The following is a 25,996-nucleotide window of genomic DNA, read 5'->3' on the forward strand; positions in this document are numbered from 1 at the left end:
GATAGATAGATAGATAGATAGATAGATAGATAGATAGATAGATAGATAGATAGATAGATAGATAGATAGATAGATAGATAGATAGATAGATAGATAGATAGATAGATAGATAGATAGATAGATAGATAGATAGATAGATAGATAGATAGATAGATAGATAGATAGATAGATAGAGAGAGAGAGAGAGAGAGAGAGAGAGAGAGAGACGTCATATTGGTGTGACGACCCGGAATATAACACGAAGTGCGCTCCGAGGTCAGATATTTCGAAAGGAAAAAATAAGAGTAACTAGCGGTGTAGACTTTCGGCTGGCAACTGTCGTCGCTGGTGCGCTGTCCACACGTGCAGCACCCTTGCCAACGGCTCCAACTCGTGGTGGTTGGTGCCCGTGATGATGCTCGGCGCATGCGCAGGCCTCGTCTTGCTCGCTGTCGCCGCTCTGGGCACCACGTACACCTACCGCTCCGTGATCGCTCGCATCGCTGGTAAGTCGCACGCTTTGTCTGGCCCGAGTTATGTTCCTGCCGCGCCGCAAGTGTTTGTTTTCTGCATGTGAACGGGGACAAATATGCGAGGAAACTATAAAGTACAGAACATGTCCAGTTTGTCGTAGTCAAATGAAGCACTCCATCGCAGACTGTGCACATTGTACTGCAGCTGGTGACATCTCCTAAGCTTGCAGTATAATACGTGTGTTGAATATAGTGCTCGCAAATAATTTTGAAGAGTGTTTGCGTGCCCACCCCCCACTTTCCAATTTATGTAGCTGGCCTTAGGTTCTAGGCTAGAAGGGCGTAATGGTAGTGTGCCGTAACGTGTGTGCGTCATTGTTACAATTATTATTAATCACATAACCATATACGAACACCAGAAAGTGTGTATGGGGGGGGGGGGGGAGCGGGCTAGCAATTGCCGCCTAGAAGTGGACGCTTCCGGAAGTTCAGAAATATGGGCCGCACCAAAAGTGTAGACTAATCATGTAGTCACAGGACTGGACTTGTGACAATGTTAAGTTATTTTTCACTTCGGCATTTCTGTCACTCTGCTGTAGTGCGTAAGGCGTTGCGATTCATACGGGGGTCGTTTGACCAGAAATGGTGATTGGCAAGTCAGTTGACCACCGATGTGGCGCGGGGCCGTAATGCCTAAAAGCATTGGTTTTATGGTGCGCAAGTCAAAAAAGCAAGAAAAGAATACAAGTTCAAATAGTCTGTAATATATAAAACCTCTCAGCATACGGTCATGGTTCTAACGCATTTGGAACACTGTTCGATAGATCACTTTTTTACGGCTAGATATTAGGGATGCGAGAATACCATTTTTTTTTTTCGAATACGAATCGACTACGGACAGTAAGTACCGAATATCTAATCGCATATCGAACGGTCAGACGCAGACGCACATATTTGCATCAGGAATACTTATTTTTAGATGATTGGGTACCATGCTTGTACTGAACAGTGAAGAAAGACGGTTAACTTTCGGGGGCAATTAGGATCAGTTTTAAACACTATATTTGTATTTATAAACTAATTTAAAAAGAACTCTAGGAATAGCCTCACAACTCATTGAAGCTTGGTTGCAAACAAGATTTCCGAGGTTGAATGGCTGCTCGACGACTAGCTTCCCGAAAACGTTAATAGAGAGTTTTAGTTTAGGGGACGCAGGCGGCTTGCGTACACAAGAACTACGGGCCACAGTAATGCGCATGTGCAGACTCCTACGTATGAGTTTGCGCATGCGCAATGCCGTCGCCCCTAGTTCTTACGTGCGCAAGCCGCTTGCGTCCCCTAAACTAAATCTCTCTATTAAGTGGCTGTCGAAAAAAAAAGATCTCCAATGGTTCAGAACATTCATTTGGACTAGACGGTGCATACTTGAACTAGGACAGAACAGCGCCAGCCAAGACGATCACGAGCGGGAGAACGAGGCAGGACAAGACGCTTGTCCTGTGTCCTTCACCCGCTCGTGATCGCCTTATTTGGCGCTGTTGTGTCCTAAGTCTCCAATGGCACATACACAATGGCTGTAGTCGATGTCAGAGAAGTTTATTGCAGAGCACCACGTGCCCGGCGGCACACACATACGTGAACGGCCTACGGTTTTTTTAGACCGCACGATCTTCGGGATCGGCCCACATTTTTTGGTGGGATTGGGGAAATATAGCCGTAGAGAAACATGGCCCGACAATGCCGATAAGTGCTATTGGCATTGAAAAACGTCGCTTGTGTCGCGTGCTTCGGGATAACTGTACATCGCCGTTGAGAATCACTGTGCTTGCGGTTGCCGTCGTTCGTCCAGCTCTTGGGCTGAATTAATTAGTTAATGCATATCACGTGAGACCGGATGAAACGGAAACTAAGCGGAAAATAAATCGAACTGTATTGGTAAATTACCGTTCTGCGCGATGCCGAGAAAACCTCTCTGTGGGCCGTGAGACGAGATTCGTAAGCAAAGAGAGAAAAAAAAAAAAGAATACGCAAGACCAGTGGCGACGCCGCCTTGAAGTTCCCGCACCATCTGGTCGTGACGTCATCCGTTTCGACAGCGTCTGCTCGGCGCTAGTTAACATTCTGTCGGTAAAGATGGACTACGCTGTGTTTTAAAAAAAGAAATAAAAAGCCGGAAAGTAAACTTGGCAAGTTCCAAGAACAGTTTTACTGAGCCACAGCAACCCAAAATGCAAAAGAAAGGAAGAAAAAGAATTCGTGACGTCACGCTGACGTACTGACGCTGGCGTTTCGACGCGAAATTCAAAATATCGAACTTCAATCTGCCCTTTATTAATAGATCTATTACGGTGAAATTCACCGATATAGTTTTGAAATAATACTTTTTTTTCGGCTTAAACTAACTCAGTCTTTCTCTCTAGTGTCACGTTAAGTAATATTGACTTCGTAAAAAAAAGAAAAAAATCGAACATTCTTTGACGTCCAATTCTTTATCACGCTTAAAAGACGTTAAAGAGAAAGTATGCATTATCTTTCACCCTCGTCTTAACTGCCGAAATACGCTCTCTCTCTCCCTCTCTCTCCTTTTCCATCAGCGGCGGAAAAAGCAGCGAGCCAACATATCGGTATGTATGCACTGTTTTTTGTATGCATGTCTAGCCTTTCTCGCTTTTGTTTTCCCCAAAATCTAATATCTTGTATCTGACGCGAGAGAGGCCTTCGTCCTCTATAGTACACGTGTAGGACACGTATAGTACAAATGATGATGAGCATCTTTTTTTTTTCTTTTCGTCTAGCGGACCTCGGCAACCGGACCGTACTCTTGACGGAAGATGACGGTATGTCGGCATTCGCTAAGCCTGCTTGTGTGTGTGTTGTTGTTGTTGTTGTTGTTTTATTATTTTTTTATTACTGCGAATAATTAGATGACAAAATCCTTTCTCTGAATCACCCGCCGTGGTCATGGCCGTCACGTGACTCATCGCTAACTCACGGCTACTGTTCCTTGTCCCAGCAGCCACATCTACGTAAGGCTGCCGTAAAAAAGCTACTCTCACATATTTGGTTTTAAGGGCACCAAAGCGAGGTAGTCGAATAAACTGGCAGGTCCTCACTTAATCATAGCCTCAAGCGTATTATGAAAGGTATCTCGTAAGGTCGTACGAAGCAGCAGAAGCTTGATGTGGCCGAGTCGGTTTAACATACTTGAAGAAAAGAAATGACCGCTACAAATAAGACGCGGACTAAAATAAGATGTAAGACGGACAGGCGCTAACTTCCAACTAAACGTTTATTTGAAGAAACAGGATTTATATAGATAGAAAACAAGAAAAGCACAACCGTGACTTCATGACCTCTCTATCGCATCAGACAAGCAATCTCTCTTTCGGTGAGTGCCACTGACGGGCAGCTAATGCACGTGCGTTGGGCCTTCGCAATGTTAGAAAGCTTCTAATAGCTCTTTTTCTACGGTCGGGTACAACTTTAGAAAAAAGGGGCGTTTACTCCTCCAAGGCTGATGCACACAAGCCTCCACCAATGGGCGCGCACTCTATACTGACGTCATGAGCCGGACGGCCAGTGACTGTAGCATTCCCATCACGAGAGCTCTACAAAACGAGTCATCAAAATATGAAAGTATTTATTTCAATCGAGAAGTGTTTTAGAAGCACGACTTTTTCAGCGGGACTATTTTAGTCGCGGAAGCAATCGTCTGTCGCGCTTCGCGGTCATCCGGGTGGGGCCTCCCCTTTTTTCTAAAGTTGTACCCGACTATAGTTTATCTCTAGAACGTGCCAGAAACCTGGCAGTTAACTTAGCGCCTGCCCGTCGTACGTCTTCTTCTTTTAGTCCGCGTCTTTGTAGCGCTCATTCCTTTTCTTCAAGGTCGTACGAGGCATCGCCAACCGCGAACCACAAGGCGTTTGTATAATGTCTGCGTCTTTGCGATCCGTTCGCGTAGCGCTGGTGTAACACGAACCAGGGAGCCATTCCGAAACAGGCTAGCCGAGCGGTCGCTTATATAGGGGCTGCGACGTTGGGCTTCTGAAGAACTTCAGATTGGCCTATAGCTGGTCTTTACTGCATATCATATCGACCGCAAACTGTTGAAAGCAAAATTGTTGAAATTGTTGGCCGCAAACAGTTGAAAGTTACCGCCCGTGTTGTTTACGTGTTTTCTCCCGCTGTCCCCATCTTTATTTTCGGTCAATACGTTATGCTGTTGGGCTCCTGAGCGTGGCCGCACGGGGTCTATGCCTGGACACCGCGGTGGTAACTTCTGTGGGGATGAAATGCAAAATGGGCTCGTGTATACTGTGCTTTGGGTGCACGTTAAAGAACCCCGGGCGGTGGAAATGAACTCGGAGTCCGTCGACCATCCTCATAACCCACTGTGCTGCAGCTTCGGGACGTTGAACGGCGAAATATCGTTAATAATTTTGAAACACTTCTACCGCCCCCCTTTTTTTTTTTTGCCGCACCCGCATTATGCACCCGATTTCGCAAGTAAGTGCGTACGTTTAGATTACCAGCTTGTCTCGGAAAGCATCCAGGATTTCTCAGCCAGATCTAAAGACGAAACAAAAAGTATAGGGACCGCACATGTGGTGGTGTCTTCTGGCCCTATAGTTTCGTTATGCGGAAGATGCATGGAGTATCCAACGAAAATAGCCTGGAAGGCTAGGAGGCGATCGAGAAAGACAACGCTCGTTGCATTTGCGGAGAACCCACGATCCGACACACGTGCTGTGGCGCCACCCGTCGATCGAAATTCGATCGCTCCTACGCCGTTCTTGAGATGAAGCCTTCACCTCGGGCCTATCTCCGATTTTCCCGTTCAGCTGCTTGTGGCACGTAGAAAAGCTGTCGTAACATAGACAACTGCTTGCGAAAAAAAAAAATTGGTGAAGTGGAAGCCGAGTACAACAATTTCTTCGTTCATTTGGATGAGCTTCTCAGGTTTCTGCATGGAAAGGCTTATTATAGCGCACCTATAGTTAGCACGTGCCCTTTGTGCCGCGAATGTGTGGCGGCGACGTGTGCTCCCCCGTGGCGAAGGCCAAGCCGTCGCCCTCCTGTCAGGCGTTCCCGAGTACAGCGACGACCGAGACGACGTGGCCGACGACGGCGTCAACGGACCGAGACCCCGGCTCTGGTGCTTCCTGCGGCGACTGGACCCGCCGCTAGCTTCGGCTTCGTCCACCGGGGGGCGCCAGGCCACCGCCAGGACGCGGTCGAGCGCCGCCCCCAGGGGTCTGTGTTCGGCGCTCGTCTACCAGGGGGTCCGGGTCGTCTGGAGGGACGCCGAGGCCAGCATCGACGTCGCACAACCCTGTGAGTTCGCAGCGCGAATGATTCGAGCAGCACACCTAAGAAAGTTTGCGCCCTTTGGGACTTATCCTTGTCCCGCAACGATAACCGTCATCTGTCTTGTCCGGATTTTCAGTTTCTTTAACGCTGAGCGCCCGGTTCTTCCGGGTCCCGAACAGCATTCGCTTTATCGGTGCGACACAGCGTTCTCGACAGAAAAGTAGCGAGCGCTGAGTTTTCGAGAACGGAAACGCGAGCAAGGCAGGTGATTATTGTCGTGGGATAAAGATAAGCACCAGAGAGTGCAAGCTTCTTCAAGAATGTATGTTGAGTAGCGGCGTGACGTCATGGAGGCTATTTTTTCGTCATACAGTTTTGTACAATTACAAGAGGTAACTGTGACTCTATAGTGTTACGGGAGTGGCAAGCCGGGAGGCTCAGGCCAAGGAGTTTCATACAATTATTTATGGTTCAGCAAGCACGGGAATGACGGTTAGACCATCGATTGGCCTGAAAACTTGGTCCTTCTGGGAACAAACGACTTCGTGACGTCGTCGCAAGCTGATAATTTTAAGGGGTACTGCGTTATCAGAACAATTAAATAAGCATTAATCATTTGTGCGTTGGCAGGATTTGAGCTCAGTGTACTTCTGGCACAGAAGCCCGCTATTGAAACCATTACGCCCCGTACGCATGGGCAAGCTGATCAAACCACTGCAATTATCAGCGATTGCGCGTGTTCACATTGTCTTATTGCCTTAAATATTAAACAAAACGATAGATTGCTTCGAAATTCAGGGCAGTGAAGGCAGAGCGTAATAATCAAAGCCACAAGAACGTGTAAAGCCACTCGCACGAAGATAAGACAAATCCGTGTACTATACCATCATTCCCGTGGTGGCTGTAGGATCACAGCGCCAGAGTTTCCTCTATAGTAATTTTTGTAGGGAACTGTGCGTTTCGCGGCTTTCACAGCGCCTTTGGAGATGAACGGCTCGAGATAACGCACATATGTTTTTCGCTCTGGTGCCCATAAAGCACACGTAAAAAATGTGCACCCTTTTGGGCCTATCTTGTTCTCCAGCGATAATGGTCACAAATATTGCGTACATACACTTGCTTTATCTACAGCATTTTGCCTCCGCTATCAGGAACTCTGTCACGCTGATATGCGCGTGCCGTTCGGGACAGAGAACGCAGCGTTAACAAAACTACACGCAATATTGCGGACGATTATTTTAGGAGAGCAAGACAAATCCGATAAGGTGCGGCTTATCCGATGGCGTCCTCGAGGACGCCATGCATAATACATGACGTCATAGTGACTACCATGACGTGTTGCATAGAGTTGTAAAGGCGACGATTTTCTCAACCCTGTTATCTCATGGTACTTTCGAAGCCGTGGATATGACAACAACGTGGCGGCCGCGACCTCATGAGAATCCAGTGACGTCAACGGACCTGCCCTGAAGAGGTACCACTGGTACGGCGAAAGGCTGGCGCTCTTCTTGTGCGCTTTTGTCCTGCGGCACTTCGGAAGCTGTTAATAGATAATTTCAGTGTGTTTGATATTCCGGCAAGCGCGGGTGGTTTGCCGCATGAGCGGGGGCGTAAACGTGAGCGGCCAGATTGGTGGCGCCAGCTGATGGTGCAAAGGTGAACCACACAAACACGGAGCCAATTAGTATATTCTGCTTAGCTGCTGGCGTAAATTTTCGACAGCAGCGTAATCGCGTTCACAATTAGGCCACTGCCGTAAATTTGCACCAGCAGCGAAGCAGAATATAGTAGGTTACTGAAATTTTAGCACTGTTTTTGTCGGGTTGAGCTCTACGCCACCAGGCGGCTGCACCGCTCCTGCCGCTCACGCCTCCACCCATCCGACAATCCGCCCAAACGACCCCGTTTGCCGGAATAGCAGACAGGCTAAAAGTCCCTAATAAATTAACAACTTGTGCCATTTGATTACTGCTAAAAAAGTCACATAGAGCTGCGAGGGCTTTGAATCAGGCATGCTTGAAGCAAAGTCAGCGTATGAAAGATTTCAGTTTTCTTTTTTGACCGCACCAGGCCCCTACCGATCGAGAAGTAACGGATGCGCCCTTACGTCACACTAAAAAAAATTATACACAGAAAAGAACGAAACGCTTGAATATGCTCATTATCAGGGCCAGTATTAACAAAGGTGCTAGCATGGTCTAGTGACTCGTAAGTGCAAGGATCAGCCAATACTAATACGTACGCACATATCTTAGCGAATACGGCTTGTCATTGACGAGTTCTTGCTAGCAGGCATGCTAGTGAATTGTATCCAACTATTCAATCACGCGCTATGAACATAATTCGCGCATCAAAAGGAAAAAACCATTAACCACGATGGCGTACTTAGAGACGCAATCTTATGTCCTGTGCGCACTTAACGAGAGAGTTAACCTTCGTAAAGGAAACGGCACTTGCAGCTAGTATTTTAGATAAATGAGACAGTTGCATTCACGTATGCGCTTATGTGATCGATGGAGTACTGATTGTCTTACTAATGAATGTTCGAACTGGTGATGTGGGCTAAATGAACGAGATATTCTCATAAAGCCACGATGAAATTCTCGGGAAAGAAAAAATCTGCGCCCGCGCACGCTGACTTCTACAACTTGGTCGTACATTATATAGTATCAGGCGCCAGACTAATTTTGAATGTCAAAAAGTCAACCTTTCTTATTGTTTCTGCATACGTTTACCGACACGGAAAGCTTGCGAGTTCGTTTTCTTGCACCCGAAACAATTTCCGACTTTCGCAGCCAGCGAGGACGACCTCCGGAGACTGGCGGCCCGGCGGGACGTCGACCCTCTGCTCGAAGTCTACATTCACGTGGCCAGCGACCAGCAGCCAGTGTCCGGTGCGCCGGTTGATGCTATAGATAGTTTGCACCACGGAGGAAGGAAACTAAGGAGAGGCCCTGACGTCACTGTTTGTGAAGCAAAAGTGAAGCCGGAATTTGGCGTTGCTCATGGCGATGCTCCGCCTTTTGGGCCACCCTCCTCTCTTGTTTACATCTTTCGCGAAACCACGCCGCGCTGCGCGTGGTTTCGCGCGCGGAGCGCGCGCGCTCGCGCAACGTCCGGCAGAGCACGGTGCAGGTAACACAGCGCAACAAGACACGGTGACTAACGCAAACCCGCCCACACAGCGCCTTTGCCACGGCACGAAACCTACCAGAGCAACACGTGTGAGCGCTCAAAAAAAGAACAACGCCGCCATTGTGGCCCAAAAGGCGTGGCCATGCAACAAAAAAATAAGAAAGCAGCAAAAAAAATGAGAACCTATACGTCATTTCCGCCACACTTTTCTCCTAGCGCGCGGAGGGGGTAGGGCCTCTCCTTAGTTTCCTTCCTCCGTGGTTTGCACAGACGTCGTCGCGGCCGCCATCTTTAGGCACTAGCACGCCGCGAAGGGGTGCAATCAAGAAACGTGACAGCATGACATCACGATGATCCCATCTTATGTCGAACGACAAAGCGATAACAGCGATAAACCGGTGCAAACAGACACCGCGAATAAGCAAAACAACGTGGGCGTGATAATACAATGCATTGACGTCATCGTGACCGCCATGTTTGGGTACTAGAACAGTGAGAGCTAAGTCCGTGACGTCGTACGAAAACTATCTATATCCGCGCTTTGAATAGTTGGAGACGGGAAAATAAAAAAAAAGAAATCGTGGAGGTCGCACGCACTGTGAGAAATCGCTGTCGAGCAAATCTTTCTTAACCGCGCTGCCGCTGGCGGCCGACTCATTGCCGGTTGCGTCGTGCCAACCGAGTGCACGCGTGCCGTACCCATTACTCCGCCGGGGTCTCGCGACGTCAACCATAACGCCACGAGAAGTCGCCACGGTCGTCACCGCGACATGACGTCACCGCAGTCGAGCCATTACCGCCACCAACCATACCATGTAAACACATCGGACGCCGCGCGGAAAGATGCGTTTTTGATTGGAATGACTGATAGCGCCGACTGTAGTGTCTGCGGTGCCGAGGAAACTATAGAACATCCACTGTGATACTGCCCATCTTTTCAAAACGAAAGACATGACCTCTGCACAGCTCTCAATCAGCTAGATAGAACACCATTCACCATGAAGAAGATCTTGGGCCCATGGCCTCGTATATCGCAGCTACAAAAGGCCACAAAAGCTCTGCTGCGAGATTTGAAATCGACTGGATTGAGTCAGCGTCTGTGATCCGGACTGAGTGACCGCACGATATACCCAGTAGACTTCCTCTTCTTCTTTTAATCTTTCCCTCCGTTTTTCCCTTTCCCCTGTGTAGGGTAGCCAACCGGGCTCAGTCCTGGTTAACCTCCCCACCTTTCCTTCATCATTTGCTCTCTCTCTCTCTTCGCTCGAACAGCTTCCGCCGCAACTGTTACGCTCAAGGGGACATGTGCAGCCCTCTCATATGACAGCGCATTATTCGCGTCCACCTTTCGCACAACAGTGTCATTTGGCGGCGAATTTTTCTTTTCGGTATCGCTTTTTGACTCGGCCCTACAACTAGCGAGAAGTGCGCGTTCCGTATATTTCTAGATACCGAGCGAACCGGGCTGGCGGCGCCTAAAGCAATCAGCAAGACGACTGTCGCGGAGACGGCAGAGTTCTTTGTCGAGGGAGTCGAGAAAAAAAAACGCTTTATCGCTCTCGTATACCATATCGCTGAGCCGTCGCGTGTGTGTGCGGCAGACTTATTTCATGCTGCTGACGAGTACACTCCGTTAGACAGGTTAATTCTCGAAAAACCGAAGTAATGTTCAGAAGAATAGCGTTGCTCACCGTTACACGTTCACCCGCACGGTATCTGATGAACAAGTGGTAACTAGTACCCTGCAATAGTAGCACAAGAGCCAACGTAAAGGAAACGAAGTTGGTGACGACAGGTGATTACTGTTTGGAGTGGCCAAAGTGGGGAAATTCGGGGAGTCGGCTGACGCAGTGCAGGAGTCACTAGAGAATGCAGGGAGAAGGCCTTCACTCTGCGCTGAGCCCATAGCAGGCGTACACTGCAATATAATTTACACCCCTTAAATAAAGGTGTAAATCGGTTTGTGACACATCATCACACCCAAAAAGGGTCTAGGGGTGTGAGTTATAGGCAGATGTGCACACTTAACCACGTTTAAGGGTGCATATTATTTTACAGTGCATGATGGAGGAAATGAAAACGGGAGCGTGAATTTATACGCGAGTCTCTTTCGACGTAATGACCGCCTCACGACAGCGAGGCTAACTAAAACGACAAAATTTTGTACCGAGTTTAAAGCACAGTTTAAGATAGCGCAGATACAGAGAAGGCTCCGTGCAAATCTTTCCAAGTTTGAAGTGCGAGTGGATGCGTCTCGAAACGATATAAAATAATAGACGGTTATGACCCGACAAAGGGTGTGTTCCAGTTGTGGCAAGCATCGGAGACAGTCTACGTAGACAGCTAGGGAGACAGCCGAGTCAGCTTCGAGGCCATGTAATAGAACGCGTTTCTAGCCGTCTGGAAGACGTCTGCAAGATGCTTCTGCGACGTGACGCGAACTCGCGGCGATAAGAAAAAGTTGCGAAAAGCGCACAGTATTTATGTATTTTAAATCTTTGCGTCTGCGAACCGACGAAAGACACGATGTGGTATAAGATAAGAGCGTAAGATAGCGTGTCCACGTTTTCTTGTGCGCAGACATCCCTCCTGTCTGCTTTCCAAATGCTCAGCCGCTATCTTGTTTGGACAGGAAAGTAGCCTGCGTCGTTTTTTACTTCGATGCTGTCTTCGCGAAGCTGTCTGCTTTGACGTCTACAGCGAGTATTGGAACACAACCAAACAAGAGAACTCTGCCGCCGTATATGACCAAGGAGGTTAAAGAAAAACTCCTGGAGTGGAAGCTCCCGTAACTTCTTACCGGAAACAGTGAAGCCAATGTTTACCCCTCCTTCGCCTGAAGTATAGCCTTGTCGGGTGATGTACGCTTACAGATTAAGTGATTTGGCTTTCTTATTGTAATGCTAGCTAGGCTAATTGGAAAATAAAAGCTGGTTGTTCCCAACGAAAATAACAACTTCTTCTGAATATTGACGACGTTCTCCCTAATGCAATGTGCCAGGGTATTCAGATTTTGCACTAAAACCAGTACTACAAAGAAACACGTAGATAAGTAATAACACAGCAAGCTGGGCGAGTGGGTAACTAAAATAGATAAGTTATGGTTCATGCTGGCAAACCGCCGAAAGTTGACAAGCAGCAAAGCAGCTCAGCCAGACTTGAGAGATTTATCGGAGCTCGCGGTTTGCAGAAGATCTCGGAGACCACGTTCTGAGTTTGCGACGTATCCGCTAGCCACAACCTGCAGATATCGTCTGTTTAGACACTAATTAAATGTCTTTAGCAAGAAAACGAGCCAATTATTAGCCCTGAAGCATGAATACGATTCCTTCTATAGCTCTATTAGATAGTAGGGATAACATACTTTCAAACTTTGAAAAGAAGCTGCGTACTATTCGTATTTTTATTGATTTCCGCAAAGCGTTTGCGCAAATTAAACATGAAACTACTCCATTCCATTAAACATTAAATACTACTAAAACAACTAGAAATATACCGATTTCGTGGACTGTTTGAAAAACATAGAAAATTACTTGAGTGGAAGAAAACAGTACACACAACTTCACGAAACTCGGTCTGAGACAGGCAGTATAAAATATGGTGTTCCTCAGGGATCAATTCTTGGTCCTTTGCTCTTTATTATCTACATAAATGATGTTGTAAATATACCTTTAACCCCAGATATCGCTATTTATGCAGACGATACAAATGTTTTCTTTTCCGGAGCTGATCTTGCCTTGCTGGTATCACAAGCTAATGCCTGGCTTAGCGAATCATATGTATGGTTGAATAATAACGAAATAGTACTTAATGTGAACAAAACAAAATATATTCGCTCCGAAAAATAAACCCATACACCATAATCTCAAATTCCGCATCAACGATTCTGAAATCATGTTAACAAATGGCTGACGATTCCTTGGTGTTTGCTTCAAAGCAGATTTAAGCTGGTCCGATCATGTCAACCATGTACGTTTGAAGGTATCTAGGTCCATAAGCTTGATGTACCGGCTGAAACATCTTATACCGATGCGTTTGAAGAAACAATTATATTTTTCACTAATTCATTCACATCTGGGGTTCACATTCACATCTGGGTACTGTCATTTAGTTTGGAGATTAGGCGACAAGACTGACTCGCACCGGCTCTTCGCACTCCAAAAAAAAAAGAGAGAGAGAGAGCTTTGCGTTTAGTACAATCTTCAATATCTGTACCGCTGCTGAGCACAAGGTCGCGGGATCGAATCCCGGCCACGGCGGCCGCATTTCGATGGGGGCGAAATGCGAAAACACCCGTGTGCTTAGATTTAGGTGCACGTTAAAGAACTCCAGGTGGTCGAAATTTCCGGAGTCCTCCACTACGGCGTGCCTCATAATCAGAAAGTGGTTTTGGCACGTAAAACCCCATAATTAATACCTGTACCAGACAGCTGCATATTTCAAATTCTAAAAATATTACCTCACGCCGAGCTTTACAGTTTCCTCCTAGGAATTTTCGCTTATTGTCAAATCAAGAATAACTACATACTTTGCCTCGAAAAATATTTAAAGCGGGATGGAGCTAGTATATAATTTACGTACGAATATCTTAGTTGGAGCTGGACCCCGGACCAACTATTGTACCCAAACAATACATAATCAAATAATATCCCTTTGCAACAGATATCCTTCTGTAATTGATCAAGCTCTCAACAGTAAAACTATTTCGCATTACAAATAGAAAATAAAACTGCTATTGTTAAAAGTACCCGATTTTATATGATTTTATTTGGTGCTTGACCTGTGTGTTATAGGTAATGAAATTCATCGTTGTATGTAGTGCTTATATGTAGTGCGTTCATCCCTATATATTCATATTTATATAGTGACGCAATCATATTGCACTACATTGTATGACTTGTTACTCTTTGTGTGTTCAGTTCATTATAATCTATGTCAAGTTTACATTTGCTTCTGTTCCCTATGTATTATATCTGTTTTTTTCTACTTGTTTTGTATTATATGATTCCACACTGTATTTGATATAGTGCAAATGCTGTCTGATGTGTACTCCTGAGGCGAAGGCCTTGTCAGGAAACATACGTGTTTCCTTTTGCCACACCTCGTGGACATACCTACAACATTGTATATGTGCGAAATAAAGATTGATTGATTGATTGATTGATTGATTGATTGATTGATTGATTGATTGATTGATTGATTGATTGAAATCTGGGTGCCCCACGTAACTTCCGCCAAAATTTAAAAATACGCAAAGGCCACGCTGCTGAACAGTGTAATGCTGTTTGCGTCGCTTGGAGAAAGTCAGAATATTTCTTTTGCATTTCTCCTAATTACATAATTAAGTATTATTAATTATTCAACTGCTCAAACATTATAATCTGAGCGAAAGTGCCAGTGAGAAAATTGTATACAATGTGTAAAAAAATCCTGATCCAGCTTTCTGTTGCTCAGTACGTGCTACATAACGGTTTCTTTTTTCCAAGCCCGAACGAAAGCCCATGAAATACGAAAAAAGTGCAGCGCGACTGGATACTAGCCGAAGCTAGTTGCGCAAGTTGCACAAGTTGCGTGTGACACATGGTATATAGGCACCACTCGCATATGTACAACTTAGCCAAAGGGCAAATGTCTCTGCAGTTGGCCTTTAAATGGCGCCTGTTCACCACGCGCTCCCGTCTCTCAACCCCGCCTCTCGCAGGCTCGGCATCTTCCGTCACCGCGGCGGCAGGCGCAGGCTCTCCGCCGTCGCCCTCGCCCACTCCTACGTCACAAGCGGGTTCCGCGCCTCCCCGGTCCGCCGCTGTCACCAAGGAGGCGCTGCGATCGCTCCTGCGCTCCCCGCAGGGCACCACCGAGGTGTTCGCCATGCGCACCGCCCGCTGGCTGGTCGTGCACCACCTGGACGGTTTGGTCGTCGAGCTTGGCAGCGCCGTCAGCGGCGTTGCCACCGAACTCATCACGCGCCTCGCCGAGGTACCCGTGTGCTGTGTGCATTTGCGAGCCCTTTTTAAGGCTGGCAACGTTCCAAAAGAGAGGGAGCGAGAGAAAGTGTCTTTCAAAGCTAAGCTGCCTTTGCATACTTTCCCGGGTATGGGTCTGGCGTGGCTATCTTGCTGCTATAGGTGCTGTATATATATATAGGTGTTGGATATATAGGTGCTGTATATATTCTCGGCAGATATATTTGTGAATATACATACAAAGGTGAATGAAAGTACCAGCGAACTGGCTTATGCAACCCTTTCATGCTGACCAAGTATGCGGAGTTCTGCTCTGCGTAACGCGAAAAATAACTTCCCGCGTGAGAGACCTGAACATATAATGCAGGCTCACGGGCATCTCTTAAAGCACGCCGGTCCGTCCATGGAAGGGTGGATGATGTTTATCGGCTTCTTTGATTCACTTTATTTTCCTTTATTGAGCCATTCGGAATTTGCCACTGAGGGTGGGACCGTTCTTGGCCCAATCATCCAGAATGACTTTGTCCCGCCACACACGACACAAGAGGTGCAGAATCTCTCAATATTGCTTGATGCTTGTCGTAATTTTTTGCGCATACACCTGTCACCACCATTCGTCCCACAACGAGCACCATACATCGCCTTCGTCCTCGTCACATTGCAGCATACTTTGCATATTCCTGATTTGGAGTTTGAATTTGGGTTTAGGTTGTGAACAATGCAGTGCGCATACGCAAAAAAAAAATTGCATGACAATATAATTGTGTGGTGAATAAGCATAAACATCCCATAAGATTATTCGTTAAATAGGGTGAAAGTAATCAATATTGAACGCATCGGCGTTACTTGTACAACATTTAATTAATCGCTTGACTGAAGCTTCGCTTTACGCGGATTTCAACGTGCGCGTTGCATTTGTATGTTTCTTCTACTCTAAGCTGATTTTGTAAAAACCAACTTGGTCAAATATCGCAATTTTGCCTCTTCAGGTACATTGCCGTTTCAGATGAATGTAGACTTCTTGTTGTCTAAACGCAACAGCATAGCGTGATTACGTGGGATTTCTTAAACACTGTTATTAGGAAGTTTCAGAAGCAGGGGACGCTGTCGGTCAAGAGCGCAAAAGAGCTCAAAAGAAGTACAAAGGAGTTTGAGTTTCGGAGTTTGTAAGGGCGCAGAGCCGCATGGAACGCTATTTCTAAACTCTCTATTATGCTATAGTTTATTTGGGCCCTATGTTTTGAGGCGATCATTTGCGTTCTCGTGTCTTATCGTGCTGCTGTCTATTCACTGCTCACGTAATGGGGACTGCGGCAGCTTTTAACCGCCGATCCTTGGTCTGTTTGTTGAAATGAGAGGAAATTGATCGATTGATTGATTGATTGATTGATTGATTGATTGATTGATTGATTGATTGATTGATTGATTGATTGATTGATTGATTGATTGATTGATTGATTGATTGATTGACAACGGAGGGATTGTAGATCGAATGTAAGACGCGGCTCCTTCACTTTCGCTGGTGCAGACGTCGCCCTTGTGCTATAGGGTGCCTCGGTACCCCGTCTCTTCGAACGGTGGCGCTGGGATCGAGGCACCCTACTTCGTGTCACCGCCTCCTCATAAATGCGCCACTGTTGTAGCTGAGTGGAAGGAAGACGAACAGCTGAAAGGGCGCTGTCACAGCAAGGCAAACAGAATTCACAAAAGAAGGCCTTGCGCAGGTTTTGTTCCACGGGAAGTCAGCAAGCGTCGTTTGCAGCTCGCCGACATATCCTTGAAACTTACAGTCGACCACGAAAGTTTACGTGACACGGGTGTTCCGCGAAAAACGTAACTTTTCGCTCCGTTAAGGCATGGCAGTTCTAAATTAATGGGTCATCCTGTAGGCAGCTAAAAACTACTGCACACATACTCGAGGCAAAATGCGACCTAGCTTAGCGGGAATTCAGCTTTCTTTTTTTTGACGGTGACAGAGCAAAGACAGTTCGATAATGTGGCAGTTGTGGCTGGTAAGAATAAGCGCATGGTATCGGGTAGGTGATGTAATGCGTATAGAATAGATAGAACGGGTCGCCTAAGAGTGCAAAAAAATCGGTTTCATGGTAAAGGAAACGCCATCGAAGGCGCGCCAGAGGGCCATATAGTGTCCGGTGATCATTGGTGAAGTAAAGCTAGGGAATTACGATGGAACATGATTTATTAGACTTCGAAGATATGTACCCAGCTGCCGGTTTAGACTCCGCTGGCCTCCTTGAAGTCCTTGGGTTCAGAGACAGCAAGGTGAAAATAAACATGTCCGCTGAGAGGCGACAGGATGTTTGGTAGCAGAAAAGAAGGGAGACCGCGAACAACAGAGGCGTACAAAAACAAAGTTCCCGATAGTAGTTCAGGGAGTTTGATGCTTGGAATTGTTTGTGTGTCTTTTAAAAGAAATATGGGTGGGTAGGACATTAGGAAAAATAAGAACGAGAACTTGGTGGCGGAACCCTGTTTCCAAGGGAACGCTGATAGCATCCATCCATCCATATAAGCCGCAGGCATATATACGATCAATTCAGCCCATGCAGGACTGAAGTAATTAAAATTACCGGGTTTTACGTGTCAAAATCACGATCTGATTATGAGGCACGCCGTAGTGGGGACTCCGGAAATTTAGACTACCTGGGGTTCTTTAATGTGCACCTACATCTAAGTACTGGGGTGTTTTCGCATTTCGCCCCCATCGAAATACGGCCGCGCTGTGGCCGGGATTCGATTCCGCGACCTCGTGCTTAGCAGCCCAGCACCATGGCCACTAAGCAACCACAGCGATTACTGGAGTAATTAAAAATCTCAGGGATAGTCCTTCTGTGTTGAAGTGGAAATTATCGCGATGGTGATAATGATACTCTTGGCGTTTGTCTTAACAAAGTTTACTCGCCGTGGTTGCTCAGTGGCTATGGTGTTAGGCTGCTGAGCACGAGGTCGCGGGATGGAATCGCGGCCGCGGCGGCCGCATTTCGATGGGGGCGAAATGCGAAAACACCCCTGTACTTAGATTTAGGTGCGCGTTAAAGAACCCCAGGTGGGCGAAATTTCCGGAGTCCTCCACTACGGCGTGCCTCATAATCAGAAAGTGGTTCTGGCGCGTAAAACCCGATAATTAAATTTAATTAACGAAGTTTCGACTCTGCAAGACGGAATCGCTGAGAGGGCATTATTTACAGTGTTACCGAACTTTCTGGCACGTGTGACGTGACCATCCACCCGAGATATCGCGCATATGTTTCTGAAAGTTTATATGAAAGTTTAAAAGTTTATTTAACATAATGAACGTATACAATTGCAAAGTACACACTTTTGGGACCCAACAAATTTGTTAAAGGGTTAAAGGGTTTTGTATGAAGCCACATGCCGTCTTCGTCCAATGGGTGTGTTCTGTGCACGGGCGCGCGACAGAACGGCTGACTGCGCGTGTTCGTACGCGCATGCGCAGATGTGCCAGCGGCAGCTCGGGCGCATGGGCAAGTCGTTCACGCTGGTACTGCCGGAGTCGACGACACTTTTCGCTCAGTACGACCTCAATGCCCTGCTCACCACGTAAGCATGGTTGCACTTCGTCGGAATGCATGGGGTGTTCGCGTCTGCGCAGATAATACGATTTGTTTGAAGGCACAGCGCAACACTTAATTCCTGACCTGAAAATGGACTAAGAGCGAGGTACTTCATAACTAAGGCAGACTGCTTATACTTTGCAAGCACCAGCAGATGCACCATGCATGTGAGTGCGCGGTCTTTTTTGTTTTAATTCTAACAGAATTTTCTTTAATCTGCAATGTTAGGGCACGTTATCTCTTCGCTGCTGCCTGGCTACAAATTTCGCAATTTCGACACTTCCTTGAAGTAACTTAACTACCTTGACATTCGTTTTGTTATTGCATTGTCCAGGTAACTGGCGTAATATTTTATGAGATTCTTACGGCATGCTGTCGAATTCATGCGTATCATCATGTCTTTAGTTGTGATGCGTGACGACAATATAATCACACTGTGATAAACGGGAGAGAACGTTGCGACCCGACTGCACTTTCGCGCCAACGTGGATAGCGACGAGCTTCCCGTGGCCTCGTGGAGCATTATTTGCGACGACCTTTAATTAAAATACATCGGCGCAAATATTGTGTCAACATTGCTGCACCTGTACAGCAACCCAGCTGCCCTAGGTTAAATCTACGTGTGTGGAAATAGTCCGCAGTTACGTCGGGCTCTTGGTTATGTGTTTGCGCGTATTGCCGACGTTGTGTCGCGTAGCGCCACCTATACCGTGCTACCGCGCGGTTCGCGTCGCAGGAGGGGCTTGTACCCGATCCAGCGCACGCACCTGACCAGCGACCTCAGGCACGCCAGCTGCCCAGCGCCCTTCAAGGGGGCGTACTTTGGAATCGTGAGTAGGCAAATTCAGACAGGATCCTTTCCCCACCCCTGCCTCCAGAACAAAATATACCCAGAGAGATACAAGAACACATGTCCTCACTGCAATGCATTAGGCAACCTTCGGCACGTCATAGGAGAGTGCAATTTTTCCATAGACCACCCCCCCTGCTATTCCCACCCTTTACGAGCGATGGGAGATCATGCTGTCCAGCCCCGCCCTGGAAGACCAGCTCCGACTGATCCACAGGGGCCAGGCGGCCCTGGAAGCATATGGAGCCCGCGAAGAGGGAGCCACCCCATCAGACGCTTAACGCGTTCCATTTCATAATGGACCAGTAAAGTTGTTTCTCTCTATATATATGCCATGCTACGTGCGAGGTCACCGGCCGCATGGCACCGAGTGCACCGGTTCCTATTCGATTAACAAGAGAGACACAAGAAGTAAAAGATGGAAGTCCCAGTATTGCCCGAAAGGCGAAGCACTAACAGTGGTAGCGGTGTATTAGACAACTACACGGAGTAAGGTTCGAAGTTCCATCGACGGTATGAATTACAGCAGGCATTCGCTTACCAATTCAATTAAACAGCATGGTGTCGCGCGCGGCGCGCACAGGTAAACATGAACATGTATCATTCGATCAGCAAGAACACTGGCTGTCACAACGCTGGCGTCATGAACAGCGTCGGCAGCGGGCAGTGAACGCTTCGTGGTAAGTCTCGCTTCACAGCGCCTCAGAAACATGAAATTACACGGCCTTCAACAGTAGGTGCGCGGGAAGACAACGCGAATGAAACCATCAGACACCTTGGCTCGCCCTTAGCGTTTGCACTCGCCCCAAATTTCCTCCCCCCCCCCCCCCAAAGTACGGCGCGCAGGATCGTACGCGCTCAGCCGTGCGGATGGTCATGCTCGCCCACGGCCGGGCTATGGGCGGGGGCTCGCACTCTCCTCCCCAAGCGCGCGCTTGATCTACAAAAAAACTGCAGTTGACAACCAAAGCACACGGACGGCGCGGTGCTGTGTTACTCCGCCAGCCAATCACAGAAGCAAACGACCGTCACGCGACCTTTTCAAGATGGCGTCGTACTTGACATCATAGAGTTTCCTACAAAATTTCGCGAGAGCAACTGTGTGCAACGTGTTTTCGCACCTCCCGCAGCCGAGCCGGCTGTCTAACTGACCTCGCATTTGACGTAGTCAGCCACTCACTGCTTCTGGTCAAGCTTACATATACTTTGGTCTCGTCTCGTCAACTGTCAGCCTAGTTATCGTCAAGATAGATCGTGTTATGTTAACGTCAGCGGCCAAACGTCTTTGTACATGGAAACTATAGCTGCGCCCCTCAAGGATCAGTATTAGAGCCACACCTTTCTAATATGTTTAATAATGACGTTCTTTCCTCTATTCAGAATCCGTCTTTCCTTCTATTGGCCTCGAGCTCCACCACTGGAAAAGCTGGCGCCACCGTCGGCGTGACGTGCTAGGAGGGATCACGTGGACATAGCGGCCGCGGCGGCTGCTTCGGGCGCGCCGAAGGGAGCTGAAAACGAGTTTAAATTCCCTCGAACGCTGCGGTCCACATTTAGTGGCGAAATTTTCCCGCTTCGAGTGTCTCCTTTACAACGCTTGAAAGCACTACAATAGGTAGTGTCTGCCTTTGAAGGCGCGCAACATGGTAGGCTACTGCTCGGTGCCGCAGGGCCGGACGCACGTAACGGAGGCCGCTGTCAGCCTTATTCACACGTAGCCGCAGGACAAGAAGCTGCGTGAAGCTTGGCTCGCGAAACATAAAACCAGCAAACAGTCATCGGCTACAACTCGGGTATGCAGCAAGCACAGACGCGAGGAAGATTTCTGCTACGGCGCCCGGTCTGCGATGTTCTGAAAACGCGCACTGAGACGCTCGCCCGAGTTCGCTGCCCGACTAATGTTATGACGGTTTGGTGTATGAACTTGTCGATGCTATAGATACTGGCAAGTTCAGTGGAGTGGAAAGGCAGCGGTAAGAAGCGCATTTAAAAAAAAGCATGGCTTATAGTCATGTTTGTGTTATGAATTAATGCACTGGATTACAAAAAAGGAGCAGAACGAAATTGCACGCTGAGAGCACCGATAAACATACAGTGCGACGCAACTTGAGAAATAGTATTGAAAGGTCTAAGAATTTAGAAGAAAAAAAAGATTGAATCGTCGCGACGGCACATCACAGTCCCCGTAGGCGTCGAAGTCTCTACAATGAAATTATTTTTGAACAGCTCTGATAGCGCCCACGCAACAATGGTTGCTTGTATACTGTCAAATGCTCATATTCTGCGGCCTAAAGCTCATGGCACGGTGCGAAAACGCGCGCGCGGAGAAAGCGAAACAGTGCGCGGACAAGCATGCAGACGCGCACTCGGTCGCTGCGAATCTGCGCGATCGCTGCATTGAGGCTTCGTTCTATTACACTCAATTTAGTTATACAAACACTATAAGAACATATTTCACATAGTTTGCTCTCAGCGTTTGCCTACCTTTCACGCAAGAAGCCGGTTCGGGAGACTCCATCGCAGCGACCGCGCGCAGTGGCGTTCACTGTACGTATTCGGTAAAGAGATAGCGTCTGTAAACGATTGTTTGCTTTCCGTTTGCCCAAGATTATTATTTAGACAGTAAGAAACTTCTCTCGTTTCGAAAATACTTACAGAAATGTCCGGGAGAGCTCGCGCGTGATGTTTTCAGTGAGCGCTGACAGCAAAACCTATGAGGAGCGCGCCACGTGATCCCTCATACTACGCCAGCGAGGCGCTTCCGATAGATGGCGACTCCGTAACTCCTCGCCGCCAATATGCCGATGTCATCAAGACTTTAAAGGTGACTGTCGCAGCCTGCAGTTCGACCTGTTTTCTTTTACTAAATTATTCAAAGGTAATAACCTCACCTTGAATGCTGCTAAGACCAAAGTCATGGCTTGCACTCGCAAAAGTGCAAACATGTGTAAGGCGAAAGCCTTAAATGCCTCATGGGTCGAAAAATCCGTTGTCCGGCGTTCGGCGTTATGCCACCAAAATCCAATGGCAGCAAAATTAATGATGCCACCATCAATGGTCGAACCCACAACCATGGGTAGGTGTCGAACCCACGACCTTTGCTGTTAATTAAGACAAAGTTAAGACACAGCTAAATAAGATATAGTTAATTAGGGTACTCGAATTCGCGACCTTTGCTTGGAGAAAACGAGTACTAGGAAGTAACAACGCATTAGAATTAGAATGTCAAGTAATTTAATTATGTCTTGTGAACGTGCAAACTTTCGCCTTCATCCTCTTTAGCATATGTTAAAGTGACCGTCAACTTTTTTCGTATTCTCTAGATCCTCTACCATACCGTGCGATCAATGATCTCGGTGAACATTTTCATACAACCTTAAGCTTTACTGCTCACACTAAGCGCGTTGAAATGCGGCGTATGCGCTCTCTAAGCTCTGTTTGCAGACTATCGAGGGAATTCAATAGTTATAGTTATTCAACTGTAATAGCACTGTTTGATTGCTGACATTGTCCTTACTTCTATGCCAACATAACCACGCTGACCTTGTTTCCTTTCAAACTTCTTCACGGTGTACCTTCATCTGCCCGGAACTCCTCAGTTGTGTCATGTTTCGTATATTCCGCGCAAGGCCACCAGAGAACACAGCCATTTCTTTGTTACTGCCTGCCATCACCAACACTCAACAGTCTCCAGAATACGGCGTCTCTATAAGGCTTATTTTCATGATCTCGATATTTTTCATAACTCGCTAGCATTGTCCTTATCCGAGCTTTGCGTCGTTGTTTCATAGTTTCACACATCGTTCAACTGCCTTGCTTCTCCTTTTTCTTATATATTTACCTTGCACTTTGTTCCGTGTACACTTTTCATAATTGTTTTTCGTGCTTTCTTCTTCTGTACACTTTGAACATAATTGCTTTTTTATTAATTGTGAGCTTTTTTACTTGTCATTTCCTGTAGATTTTTTTTCTGGTTTTTATGTATGCGTGAGCCACCACTCATACCTTAAGGTTATTCCTGGACATGATGATTGATTGATTGATTGATTGATTGATTGATTGATTGATTGATTGATTGATTGATTGATTGATTGATTGATTGATTGATTGATTGATTGATTGCACACATGTGCCCTTTCGCACCGATGCCGCAGGAGCACATCCTCAACCGAACCCGGTTGGCGCTGGGCAGGGGCCACCGACGCCAGGGCCTGTCACGCATCTTCTTCAGCGTCAGCCTGCTCGGGGCCCACTTCCTGCTGGACAGGGAGCCCGCGCTCAACGAGAGCGTCGCCTTCGCGCGGGCCAAGTTCCAGGGATTCATGCCCTACTCTCAGGCGAGTCTCGGGGCGCGAGCCGTTGTGGCTCGCGCGCAGCTGGCGAATGCCATCGACGACTCCACCATATACCTACTGAATACAAAGAAATTCTCGCGCCCTTGAACGAATGCATGGGCAGTGTGTAAGGGAACAGTTTATTGCGATAGCAAGTATATAACACTCCAGGCGCATTTTTGCTCTGTCGCCTTTGTCCTGATGTTCCGTAGAAGCTCCAAAGGCAACAAGACCGTCACGACGCGCCGTATGGTGTAAGGGCGAATGAAAGCGGGAGAGGGTGAGCCGACGATCGTGGCTCCATCTCGCGCGCTCAAGGGAGGAAAGCGGGGAGGAAGCGCGCTGTCTTGCGTCGCGCGCACGGAACCGAGATACGGGAGGCAGGGGGGCCGTTGTACTTCGGAAGCAACGCGAGGCCACGCGCGGTTGTGCAGGCTTTGTCTTCAAAGCGATCTGCTTTAGGGACAGAGTCTAGGTGGGCCAAGTATGGACAGCTGGGCTAGTTGGTTATGATTAGCATTGTGAAACATAGTTCCAGCGCACATTTGAACAAGGACGAGGCGAGAAAGACAACACGTACGCCAAAGACAACACCCGGCGTACGTGTTGTCTTTCTCGCCTCGTCCTTGTTCAAATGTGCGCTGGAACTATGTTTCACAATGCTAGGTGGGCCAAATGCTTGTAGCTTTGTGTGTGCTGCGGTCTCACCGCTCAGTTTGCGCTGAAGCGATAGACAGCACGAAGGTCACTTCGCTCGCTGCAGCTGCCGCGCTTCCTCACACCAGCGTTTTTGACAGTGGTCCGCGGTCGTCGAATGTGATGTGATCATGTATAACTGTGCGCGCTGACACCATGTTTGTTAATTTAGTTAGTACTAAGCGAGTGTTTACAAGCGTTTACGGTCGCTTAATCTACTGACCTTACTTCGTATGGCTGTCTACTCATTTGCTATCGCAATCGATGCTTCGCCTTTCGTGCCAAACCGCGGATTTTTAATCCAACAAAACTCAACCGCTCATTTCTGCTACGCACAGTTCCGTTCCTCCAAATCATAATTTCAGAGCGGTGAACTTGACGCAAAGCCAATAGTATACCTTTCTTTTGTATGCTTATTCCAAATAAGCAATATAAGTTATGGTACAGGAATATACGGAGTTACAGCGCGTGCGGATAAAACAATGAATGGTTTAAATAAAAAGCAAGGATTTAGTCATTTCAATAGTAGTAAATCGCCTCTGCACAAACTGAACAAATGCACCGATAAAATGCAAAACGCAAATGAAGCATAGCGATACGGATGATCAAACTGCATTCTTGATCCATTCGTCATGCTTGCATTTGTCCAGCCCTCCTTCAAACGCCTTACTCACCTATTAATAGGTACCCATGCTGCTCAAATATGGATGCACTGACGTGTTTCGGACACGCCTCCAATCGCCTCCAGCGCCTTGCAGTACGCAAAAAAAAATTGGAGGACGCTTAAGCTTCGCCTTCAAGAGTGGGACGCGACAGCGTTCCCGTCGACCCGCCAAGGGGTATAAGACAATGCGCTACGGCACAGCAATCACTTACGATGCGCCCCGCATCGGACTTAGCGCCCACCTATCACGCGGTGAGCGTCGAGCAACGCAGCGTTCGGCGCGGCAACGAAACGTGCGCCTGAGCGAACGAAACGAACCAAAGAACTCGGTGTCTCGGAGGGGAAACGATCTACGCCAGCCAAACGTCGTGATCGGCACGGGCAGAGAGATAGATAGTAATCTAAACCGGGAGCACGGCGAAGCGTCGTCAGGGGAGAGGGAGTCCCGCGACGCGCCTGGCAGCGGTCCCAATGCGCGCGCGGCGCGCCTCCTGTCGGGGCAGCGCCGTACATTGAGAGGAGGGGGTCTTCTGTGTTTGCCGCAAGATGGCTCTGCGTGTGCGGAAAGCGCAGAAGAAATGCAGCGGAAACGCACTTCGCAACTCGTGTAATTGTGACTTCTGTACGTTACATGTTCATAATTACCGATATACACAGCAGTATAACTTTCCACGGCTCGTTTCGAAGGCAACACCGCATTCACTAGAGGCGCGTTTGCACCGCTTGGAAGCATCGAACTCGTGGCTGAGTGGTAGCGTCTCCGTCTCACACTCCGGAGACCCGGGTTCGATTCCCACCGGGCCAATCTTGGAAGTTGCTTTTTATTTATGAAGCGCCTGCCGTGATTTATCGCTCACGGTCAACGCCGCCGACGCCGACACCCGACGCCGACGACACCGGCTTTTCTGCGACACGAGCTCCTTAACGCTATCGCGTTAAAAGCGTGGCCTTCTAGATGAGTTTTCGTTACTGTGAGGCAGTCTTCGCTGAGGGTTG

The 25,996-nt window shown here is 47.7% G+C and overlaps 1 protein-coding gene across 3 annotated transcripts in view; it reads left to right on the plus strand.

Moving 5' to 3' along the window:
* Window positions 1–351: 351 nt before the first annotated feature.
* Window positions 352–25,996, plus strand: part of LOC135921387 (uncharacterized) — a 30,800-nt gene continuing 5,155 nt past the window's right edge. Inside the window, exons 1-9 of one of the 3 annotated variants that reach the window (XM_065455738.2) lie at window positions 352–485; window positions 3,047–3,076; window positions 3,248–3,289; window positions 5,511–5,786; window positions 8,558–8,656; window positions 14,599–14,873; window positions 18,339–18,442; window positions 19,193–19,286; window positions 23,461–23,643. In XM_065455738.2, the coding sequence (XP_065311810.2) occupies window positions 392–485; window positions 3,047–3,076; window positions 3,248–3,289; window positions 5,511–5,786; window positions 8,558–8,656; window positions 14,599–14,873; window positions 18,339–18,442; window positions 19,193–19,286; window positions 23,461–23,643 (1,197 nt within the window). In that variant the 5' untranslated portion in view covers window positions 352–391. The remainder of the gene's footprint in view (window positions 486–3,046; window positions 3,077–3,247; window positions 3,290–5,510; window positions 5,787–8,557; window positions 8,657–14,598; window positions 14,874–18,338; window positions 18,443–19,192; window positions 19,287–23,460; window positions 23,644–25,996) is intronic. The other 2 variants (XM_065455739.2, XM_065455740.2) reach the window with 2 other exon arrangements.

Source organism: Dermacentor albipictus, chromosome 9, assembly GCF_038994185.2.
Source record: "Dermacentor albipictus isolate Rhodes 1998 colony chromosome 9, USDA_Dalb.pri_finalv2, whole genome shotgun sequence".
Lineage (NCBI taxonomy): Eukaryota > Metazoa > Arthropoda > Arachnida > Ixodida > Ixodidae > Dermacentor > Dermacentor albipictus.